This window comes from Chrysochloris asiatica, unplaced genomic scaffold (genome assembly GCF_000296735.1).
Source record: "Chrysochloris asiatica unplaced genomic scaffold, ChrAsi1.0 scaffold00272, whole genome shotgun sequence".
Classification (NCBI taxonomy): Eukaryota; Metazoa; Chordata; class Mammalia; order Afrosoricida; family Chrysochloridae; genus Chrysochloris; species Chrysochloris asiatica.
In genome coordinates this window covers 373449-384356 of record NW_006408790.1, presented here as the reverse complement: position 1 = coordinate 384356, position 10908 = coordinate 373449, and the positions used below count along the sequence as shown (strand labels likewise).

The 10908-nt window shown below is 50.1% G+C and overlaps 1 protein-coding gene across 1 annotated transcript in view; it reads left to right on the top strand.

Annotated features, from left to right (window-relative positions):
- The window catches only part of STARD13 (StAR-related lipid transfer (START) domain containing 13), a 175183-nt gene extending 165963 nt beyond the window's left edge, over nt 1-9220 (top strand). The window contains exons 10-14 of the mRNA XM_006874365.1: nt 662-776; nt 2913-3134; nt 4809-5026; nt 7175-7351; nt 9103-9220. Coding sequence (XP_006874427.1) covers nt 662-776; nt 2913-3134; nt 4809-5026; nt 7175-7351; nt 9103-9220 — 850 coding nt within the window. The remainder of the gene's footprint in view (nt 1-661; nt 777-2912; nt 3135-4808; nt 5027-7174; nt 7352-9102) is intronic.
- Nucleotides 9221-10908: the final 1688 nt, after the last annotated feature.

Sequence of the window (10908 nt, the reverse complement as noted above, 5' to 3'; positions counted from 1 at the left end):
CTATAAATCTTTACGGGAGCAGAAAGCCTCATCTTTCTCCCGCGGAACAGCTGGTAGTTTCGAACTGCTGACCTTGCGGTTCACAGCCCGATTCATAACCACTACGCTACCAGAGCTCCTTATAAGGGTATATATGAGTATGTAATGACACAATAGATAACAGCCTAGGAAACCCTGTGGAGCAGTTCTACTCTGTTACACCAGGGGGCGCTGTGAGTGGATGATCTATAAGAGTATATATGAGTATATAGTGACACAATAGATGACAGCCTAGGAAACCCTGTGGGGCAGTTCTCCTCTGTTACACCAGGGGGCGCTGTGAGTGGATGATCTATAAGAGTATATACGAGTATATAGTGACATAATAGATGACAGCCTAGGAAACCCTGTGGGACAGTTGTGCTTTTTTAGGGTCACGATGAATCAGAACACAGTCAATAGCGATGGGCTTAACTTAAGATCAAAACACTGTCAGTTCGGCGGCTCCAGCCTTCGACAGACGGACAGACAGCAGTTGTGTTCTTCTGAGTGTTTTAGTTTGGGGCTACCAGACTGCCTGTACTGTGTGTTCACTGTGTGAATCTGGGGGTGAGGCAGTCTGGAGTCTGGGCAGCGCAGTGGTCTTCAAGCTGCTTGTGAAGTCCCCATTCCTCCATTACAGGGTCATCCAGAAGAAATACGCCACGGGGAAGCCAGATCAAAGGGACCTGAACGAGAACCTGGCAGCCGCCCAGGGTCTTGCTCACATGATCATGGAGTGCAACCAAGTGTTTCAGGTGAGTGGCCACACACACACACACACACACACACCTTGTTCCTGCTGGGTGCGGGTTTAGTTTGTTCCTACTCTGATGACAAGACTCTTGATAGCTCTAGTCTTTGTCCTGATGTGTGTGACATCACATGACACAGAGGGTTACCATGACAATGGTTTGCAGGAAAGCAGTGTGGCAAGTTTGGTTGCCAGGTCCAGTGCCAACCTGCCAATCACGTTGGATCTGATCACACCCTGGGCTTGCTTAGATGTGGTGTTTGTGTGTGCGCATAATATCCAACCATCCTTATGGCTCAGACCCGATGGCCACGGAAGGATATTTGTTGTTGTTGTTAGGTGCCATGTCAGTTCCAACTCGTAGCAACCGTATGCACAACAGAGCGAAACACTGCCTGGTCGTGCTTCATCCTCACCATTGTTGTTATCCTGAGCCCACTGCTGCTGCCACTGTGTGAATTCATCTCGTTGGGGGTCTTCCTCTTTTTCGCTGATGCTCCACTTGACCAAGTATGATGTCCTTTTCAGGGGTTGGTCCCTCCTGATAACGTGTCTGAAATATGAGAAATGAAGTCTGGCCATCCTGGTTTCTAAGGAGCACTCTGGCTGCACTTCTTCCAACACTGATCTGTGTGTCTTCTGGAAGACCTTGGTACTTTTTATGTTCTCCTCCAACACCATGACTCAAATGCATCAATTCTTCTATGGTCTTCCTTATTCACTGTCCAGCTTTCACATGCATGTGAGGAAATACCATGACTTGAGTCAGGCGTACCTTAGTCCTCAATGTGATCTCCTTGCTTAGGAATTTAGCCACAGAGATATTTAAGAATGGAGAGTACTTAGGCCCAGTGCGCTACGAGGGTAAGGTTCTTTCAGAGTCATGTTCAGTGTCCAGTTAACAAGTCTGTGTGCTGTGAGTCCACTCGCGTGCTGCCACACTCAGTAAGTGTGTTCAAAGTGAAATGAAAGCCAAGTGGGAGGCCGCAATGAGAAGTCACTGCAATGTTTCATTTTCTTTTCTTTTTATTGTGAATTGGGTAAAGGTGGACAGAGCAGGTCCATTTTCCATTCAGCTGTCCATACGCGGTTGTTTCATGTCATTGACTAAAGTCCCCACAGGGTAACATCACTCCCCCACTTCTCCCGGTGTTTCCTCTCCTCCTTCCTTCCTGACCCTTCTGACCTCTGTCCTTGGGTCAGCGCTGCCCTTCTGGTCTCCCGTTGTTGATTATTGTAAGGAGTGCTTATCTCCCTGATGCTATTGTTGCCTTAGAGACTTGTTTGTTGTTGGGCAGAAAATTGATTCCAGGGGTGAGTTCAGGTCCAGAACTGCAGGGAGACTCAGGGCCACAGTCTCCAAGGTTCCACCGGTCTCTATCCAACTAATAATCCTGGTCTTTTTTTTTTTTTTTTTGAGTCATGTTCCACAGCTTTCTCCCACTCTATCCAGAACCTTCTAAAGTGATCCCTCTCAGAGAGGTCAGCAGTACGAGCTGGGCACCCTCTGGTTCTTCTGGTCTCGGGGTCAGAGAAATTGATGTGCACAGGGCACATTCCACTGGACCAACTGTTCTCACGCATCTTTGATTTTCATCATCTTCTTTACTCCCGACAGGGAGAGACCAATGGTTGTACCTTAGATGGCCTCTTGTGAGCTTTAAAGATCCCCGTTGCTACCTTTTAAAGTAGCATCTAGACAAAGAACACTGTCCGTGGAGTACCTGATGCCCACTGACGTTGGTGTCCACTGAGACTGTGGCCCGGAGCCCCCAGGCATTACAATGTTCTGAGAAACGCAGTGAGAGGAGCCTGTGACAGGCCGGAAGCTGCCAGAGGAGGAGATCCCAAATATTTCCCACTAACAGAGCGTGAGACTCCCCACTGCCAAATACGGAAAACTTTGAGACCCGGATCTACGAGGCCGTCCCATTGAGTTCCCTGCAAATGAAGCTTTCAGAAGCACACGCGTATTTCGTGTCGTTAGGAAGGGTCCCCAGCCTGGGCGCGGATCTCAGCAGACACCTGCCACCCCTCTGGTAACATGAAAGCTGTGGCCACCCCTGGGCTGTTGGCCTCCTCTGGTCGCTGGTCACAGCTTCTCTCCAGCTCAGTGTGTGACCCTGCGGTGTCTCTGCAGGTGCCTCTCGAGATGGTGGTCCAATCTCAAAGTTCCTATCTGGAGGCTGAGATTCAGTCTCCGACCCTGGAGGACCTGGGAAGGAACCTGGAGGAGGGTGGGGCCACCTGCCACTCATACCTGGAACACCTGGTGCAGGGCCTCCAGAAAGAAGCCAAGGAGAAGTTCAAGGGCTGGGTCACCTGCCCCAGCATAGACAACACGGACCTAGCCTTCAAAAAGGTAACCTCGGGACTTGGACAGAAGTAACCCCACAGAACCTCCTCCAGCCACCAGGGAGTGCGGGACTCACAGAGCCCTGGTGGCTCAATGGCTAAGCGCTCACCTACTACCTGAAAGGTTGGTGGTTTGGATGGACCAACAGCTCCTTGGGAGAAGGAAGAGACTGTGTGTTCCCATAAGGACGGCATGCCTCAGAAACCCCATGGGGTAGTCCTACTCTCTTCTAGAGGGGTTCTGTGAGTCAGAACCAATTTGATGATAGTAGGGTTGTGGGGCCTGGGTGGTTCAAACAGTTAAGCACTCCGCTGGTAAGCAGAAAGTTGGCAGGTCAAGCCCACCCCTTGGCACCTTGGAAGAAAGACTTGGATAGCTAAAGATGGTTCCTGACTTACAGTGGGTTGCTTTCCAATGGCTTGGTTGTAAGTCAGTTCTGATGTAAGACACACCTTGGAGGCATTGCCGACTGGGCTTCAGACCACGGCCATTGGTCGGTCATCTAAACACAGTGAGCCACAAAGACTTTTTGGTTTCGGAGTACATGTACAAGTCATTCGCACACTGGACTGGGGCATGATGGAAGTGAGAGTAGCCAGTGACCACACGCTCGCTGCTGGGGACATGGCACCCCGGACGTGCTCGCTGCCCCGGAGCCACAAACATTCCATTTGTGAAAAAGCGCAACTCTACAAAGGACTGTCAAGTTTAGCATGATAAAAGGAGGATTCCCTGTGCCTCATTCTGTTTAGTTTTCATTATTGTTGCCTTTGGTAATCAGTTTCTTTATAAATCTGATCTTCATTTGTCTTTGGGGGTTGAAAACATTACATAGAAACTCACAGGCGTATTTTAATACATACACACATCATTTTTTTTTTTAAATGGTCTAAAGTGCGATTCATCATAACTCAAACATGTAAGTTGGGAACTACCTTCCAAAAGGCCACAGACGTAAAAACCCTCGGGAGCACAGTTCTGCTCTGGACATGTGGGTGATCGTGAGTCATAACAGACCCTGCAGAAACTGGCTTGATTCAGTTCTGTGTACAGGGTCCCTGCCTGAACAGAGAAGGTGCCTACAGTCTGAAACACCCTCTTCCCAATCACAAAAATGGAGCCAGACTGCTTGGACCCCAGCCCTGCTTCCGCCACTTAACTGTGTGACAGCGGGCAGCTCGCTTGCCTCTCTGTGTCTGCGATTTCTTCCCTATGGAAAAAATGTCACATGGATAACACGTGTCAGAGAAAGAGATGCCATGGAGCCGACTTTGGCTCCCATATGTCAGTAGAACTGTGCTCCGTGGGGTCCCAGTGACTGATTGTTTGGGGGTAAATGGCCAGGACTTTCTTCCAGGGTACCACTCAGTGGACTCAAACCTCCAAGATCTGATTCTTCAGCAGTAGATTGCCAGAGCTTTTTTCCCAGGAGCCTCGGAGTGAACTCCAACCTCACACTTTTTAGTTAGCAGCTGAGCCAGTTAACTGTTTGCACCCGCCCGGGACTCCCCACTGTCTGAGAAGGCCGTTTAGAAGCGCACAGGAAGGGCTGTGTGGGGAGCACTCGCATTGTGACACCGAGGGCCGCAGGCCAGCAGAGCCGCGACTTCAGGTGACAGCGCTGCCTGTTCTTTGAGTACCGGTGACCTCTAACCAGCTCTCGGCCCGTGTCCCTCCCAGGTGGGTGATGGGCAGCCACTGAGGCTGTGGAAAGTGTCGGTGGAGGTGGAAGCCCCACCGTCCGTGGTCCTGAACCGCGTGCTGAGGGAACGGCACCTATGGGACGAGGACTTCATGCAGTGGAAGGTGGTAGAAGCACTGGACAAGCACACGGAAGTCTACCAGTATGTGCTGCACAGCATGGCCCCCCATCCTTCCAGGGATTTCCTGGTCCTCAGGTGAGCCTGCCCCACCCAAACGCAGACCCCACGGGGGGTGCGGGAGAAAGAGCTGGCTGTCCGCTCCTGTAAAGACAGTCCTGGAGACCCTCTGGGGCAGTTCTTCTGTGTCCTACATGGTCTCTGTGCGTCAGAACGGACTCAATACAGTGGATGGGAGGTAAAGGTGGGTGGTAGCACAGTGGGTTAAGCCCTCGCTGCTAACTGAAATGTCAGTAGTTGGAAGCCACCAGCCACTCCTTGGAAGAAAGACAGTCTTGGAGACCCCGTGGGGCAGTTCCTCTCTGTCCTACACGGTCTCTGTGCATCAGAACGGACTCGATGGCAGTGCATTTGGTTTGGGGTTTATAGATTTATATATTGATGTTTCTATGGAGTCCTGGCATGGCATTGTAGGTTAATGCGCAGGACTTCAAAGTCAGTTTGAACAGAAAGGTCGGCGGTTCAAGCTCATCAGCCACTCCTCAGAAACGCTTATACAGGGTTGGTATGGGTTGAAAACTGACTTGGTGTCACTTCACAACAACAACAACATGTATCCATTAGAGCCCTGGTGTGGCACTATAGGATAAGCACCAGACTACTAAATGCAAGATCAGCTGTTCAAACCCACCAGTCCAGTCCTCGGAAACTCTATACAAGGTTACTATGAGTCAGAACTGACTTGATGGTCCTTAACAACAACAATTTCTCTGTATCGGAGCCCTGGTGGCACAGTGGTTAAGCATTTGGCTACTAACCAGAAGGTGGACAGTTCTAATCCACCAGCCACTCCATGGGAGAAAGAGGAGGCTGTCTACTCTGTAAAAGTTGACAGCCTCAGAAACCCTCTGTCCTGCAGGGTGGGAATGGTGTGGTTCGTGTTATATAGTAGAGCCCTCGGATTCCTGGTGTGGCGCCGTAGGAACAGCACCAGACTTCGAACCACAAGGTCGGCAGTTCAATCCCACTGCTGTGCCTTGGAAACCCCATACAGGGTCACTATGAGTGGGAACTGACTTGATGGCACTCAACAATAGCACAGAGGTTAAGTGCTCCAACCCGCCAGCCTCTCCACAGGAGAATGAGCCAGTCGATTTCTGTAAATGGCAGCCTTAGAAAGTCTGTAGTTGAATGCCTTCACATCGGTTCTGACCCATAGCAACCCATCATAGGGTTTCTGAGGAGCAGCTGGTGAGTTTGAGCCGCCCACTTCGTGGTTCAACCCAATCTTGCAGTCCAGCGCATTAACCCAGAGCCACACCAGACTCCTGGGAACGCTAGAAGGCAGCTCTCCTCTGTTCTCCAGAGTCGCTGTGACTCGGTGGTGGCACTGGTTTGGCTTGCTGCTTGGCTTTGAGAGATGGCTACTGGGGCCATTTCCCCAGTGAGATCTGTCGTGGACTGCATTGTGCCCGGGCTCTCCCCTGGACCCCTCGCAGTGGTGCACACAGCCTACTGGGCTACAAATAGTGCTCATTTCCTCAAAACGCAGGCCCAAGACTACCTGCCGTTCATCCCCACACCCCATCCCAGCGGCGATCCTATTACTCAGCAGACTGGGGTGGTGTCAACACAAATGCTCACATGGAACTACAGTGGACTGGAAACTCGGTTTGCCGGGTCGCTTCTGATCGATGCCTGAGTTTAGTCCCAGACGGCAGGGATAGGGGATGTCCCCTCCACGACATAAAAGCCTGACAGTAGAAATGCGCTGTTGGGTCCATTCCAACGCAGGGCGCCCCCAGGTGTGTCAGAGCAGAACTGCAGGGTTCGCAATGGCTGGCTTGGGCAAGTAGATTACCACGCCCAAACATTTGAAAAACAGCCGGACATGTTATTGGCAGCCTCAGTGTAGCCATAGAAACCATTCCAAACCAGACCAAAACATAACTATTGCTGACCATTCAGTTACAACTCACGGAGTTCCCAGGAGAGAGGGGAACTGCTCTGTAGTGTTTCCGAGGGGCTCATTCTTAGGATCGCCAGGTCTTTCTCCCATGGAGCTGCTGGTGGTTTCAGACCACCGACCTTTCAGTTTGCAGCAGAACGTTTCACCACTGTGCCGCCAGGGTACCTTGGGAACCCTTCACTGTGATCCAGGTAACGAGCGCGGGTCTCTGGGCCTCACTCTGCTATGTGGCTGTCTCCCCCCACCCCCGCCCGCAGGACATGGAGGACGGATTTGCCCAAAGGCACATGCGCACTGGTGTCCACCTCGGTGGAGCACGAGGAGGCCCAGCCTATGGGCGGTGTGCGTGCCGTCGTCTTGGACTCTCAGTACCTCATAGAACCCTGTGGTTCCGGGAAGTCCCGACTGACCCACATCTGCAGGGTGGACCTCAGGTACGTGTGTGGGGCCTACTTCCCATCCCCCACTTCTGGTTGGTTTCAGTAAGAACTTTGTGGCTTATTTAAGGAGACCTGGTGGTGCTGTGGGTCAGGCATTGATTGGGCTGCTAACCACAAGGTCTGCGGTTCAAACCCACCAGCCACTCTGCAGAAGCAAACTGAGGCTGTCTGCTCCTGTAAAGACTTTCAGTCTCAGAAACCCTCCGGGGCGGTTCTGCTGTACCCTATAGGAGCGTTAGGAGTCGGAATCCACTCGACAGTAGTGGGCTTGTTTTGGGTGGGTTATGGACTTCTTTAGTTAGGAATTCTGGAGAGATCATATTCCCAGCACACACAGAAGCACCCTTGTTTCTATCTCACATCCTGCTCTTCCTCGGCATTGGCTGATCGGGGTGAACGCAAGCCGGGTGGCTCCGGTCAGTGCCCACAGCCTGGCCACGCACCCTCATGACCCACGTTCCAACACAGAATCGCAACATCTTATCTCTCCGTGATCCAACAGGCCTGCTGGCCAACACAAGCAAGGCCCTCGATCCCCGACAGCTCGAGGCCCAGCCTCAAGGAGTGGTCCACTCCCCCAGGACCCCTCAGGAGACTGGAATGCAGTGCGCGCCCACCATACGTGCACACGCACTCACACATGGAGGCATGGTGCACTTGTGTACACAGAGTGGGGACCCACTGCACCCCTCATTCTGCATCTCATTTTACTTCCCCCTCCCCCAGGCTTTTCCCCTCCAGTCCTTGGATCTTTTCTGTATTCACTTTAGAAGCCCCTGTTCACGCAGGCTTGGTCATTAACCAAAAATAAAAGGTCAATGGCTGAAGTCCAACCAGAGGTACCTCAGAAGAAAGATCTGGCAACTGGCTTCCAAAAGATCACACCCTTTGAGAACTTTAGGGAGCTTCTCTGCCATGTGCAGTATCACCATGAGTGGGAATCGAAGCCACACAGCTGGTTTCTTATTATTTTTGTTTCCACTTAACGTTTGGCATTGCTTACCTGGGAGTAAGTACTAGCATTGGTATATGATACCCCCTCCCACAGAAAACAAACGAATGAACCCCACTGCTGTGAAGTTGATTCCAACTCGTACAGGACAGTTAAACTGCTCCCTGGCGTTTCCAAGGCTATAAATCTTTACAGGAGCTGACAGCTTCCAATTTCTCCCGTGGAGTGGCTGGTAGATTCAAATCATCCACTTATCACTTAGCATCTGAGTGCTTACTCACTGTGCCACCAGATGCCACCCAAATCCACCGGGTTTATTAACCTGTCTCTTAGTAGATGCTCAGTAATGTGAATTTCCTTCTCTCCTGTTTCTTTGATGCCTGTCTACCTTTGCCGGTCTCTCCACTGCCTCAGTCAAGAAGAAATGCACTTTAAACCCAGTGCTTTAGAGACCCTCATTAGGCTGAGCCAAAGACTCGGTCTGTGTAGCTATGAACTGGTTTTATTCTCCATAAATTCTTCCTTCTTTCTGAAGGTTCTCCTTTCTCGTGAGATGCTGGTATCATTGGAGAACACCTGATAATCACTGGAGAGTCACAGTAAACCCTTAGCAGCCAAAACATGAGAGCTGATAGCAGAATGGGGCCCTCAGACCTCTGTGGCAGTCAGCATGCCCAAGCTATTTGCACATGTACCAGACACCAGGGCCCAAGGACAGCCCTTGTGTGCCAGGAGAGCTCGTTCTGATGTGGAGAAAACCTTCCCACCTCCTTCCTGCTTTTTCTCCCCACAGGGGCCACTCCCCAGAGTGGTACAACAAGGGCTTTGGACATATGTGCACAGCAGAAGTGGTCAGGATCAGGAATTCGTTCCAACCCCTCATCGCAGAAGGCCCAGAAACGAAAATCTGAGATTTCCCCCCAAGTGTGACATCAAGCTCAGGGACATGTGTGTGGGAGACAGAGAGACCCGCAGGTGTGGTTCACGTCGAAGGCAGAGGCCCTGCCAGGTGGGGCTGTTGGAGATGCACGAGTCTGTGAGAACTATTCACGGCCTTCCTGGGGATGGCTACTGCCCTACTAATATAATATTTTTTTTAAAAAATCAGAGCATTTATCTATGTTACTTAAAATTAAATGGATTATTCCTTGTGCATTGCCTAATTTGCTATTTAAGGGCTTCCAAGAAGCATATTCCTATCTGTAAATAAATGTATGTATAGCATATGTACATATGTGTTATACTGCTGTCTTTACTGTATATATGTGAAATACCGATTTTATACAGAGTTGAGTGCTTTGAAAAGTTGTGCATCCTATTCAGTGAGCCAGTGCCTTCACATAGCCCTTCCCATCGCCTCCCAGCTGTCATAGAAGCTCACATCAACGTGTGAGGACACCATCTATCCACCCTCCCGAATGTCTAACCAAAGATCCGCTAACCAAAGAAAACTATCACTCAGAGGTGTCCGTGGGTACTGAGAGGGAAGGAGCATCGCTTTATCTTAAAGCAAAGCCGAGGGTGACAGGTCACGCCCCAAGTTAAGACTGGACCACAGTTTAGCACTGGGCCCAGCCTGATGCAGTTTTCAGAGCCAGGAACTGAAATAGATTCCATATTTCCCCCAAGATTGAGAGCAGACTGTCACAGCCAACAGCACCGCCATGTTTTCTAAAGTCTTCATGGACGCCTTTCTTAGTGTTCTAACTGGGATTCTGTTTGACCAGTGGTCCATTTGGTCTCAGTTAGTTGGCATTTTCTTGTCAGTGGATTACACTGACTCCAACTCTGGATAAAAGTAAAGCGAGATGAAGGTCTCCAGGACTCAGTATTTCTCCTTTCAGGCAATTCACATTTTACTACAGAAGATGCTTTCAAAATACATGGGTCAGTCAAAAAGTATTGCTACAAAAGCGTTGTTGTTGTTATATGTTGTGGAGTTGGTTCCGACTCATAGCGACCCTGTACAGGGTTTCTGAGGCTGTAAATCTTTATGAGAGCAGAAAGCCTCCTCTTTCTCCCATGGAACAGCTGGTAGTTTTGAACTGCTGACCTTGCGGCCCATAGCCCGATTCATAACCACAGAAGCATAGCAACCCTTATTAAGCAGAAATATCAAAATGTGAAGCTGTTGTTTCTCAGCGTAGCCTCCATCTAGGTCTGTAAGCTTCTGAAGGTGGTGTTTCCATCTCTCTAGCCCTTCCTCAAAGAATTCTGCACTGTGTGATTTATACCACGGCAAAAGGGCAATTTGGGGTAACCTCAAGGGATTCAAGCTTTGTTTCTTTTCAATATTCTTTGAGTTTGGGAAACAAAAAGAATTCTGAAGGAGTAAAATCAGGGCTCTCGAGTGGATGGGGTCAGGTTTCCCAGTGACATTGTTAGGACAGACTGCGCATGTATGAACTGGAACCCTAGTAGCAATGCTTTTTGACTTATCCTCCCATCATGCATTAAAGTCTTGCCAGCTGAGAGACAGGCTTTACAGTTTACCTAAGACCAAAGCTATGTTTTTAAATTAGATTTAGAAAAAATAAGTAAGTTTATTAATTCCACGTTTTTTCGTTAGCTAGCTTGGGTTCGCCATACTTGACCCAGC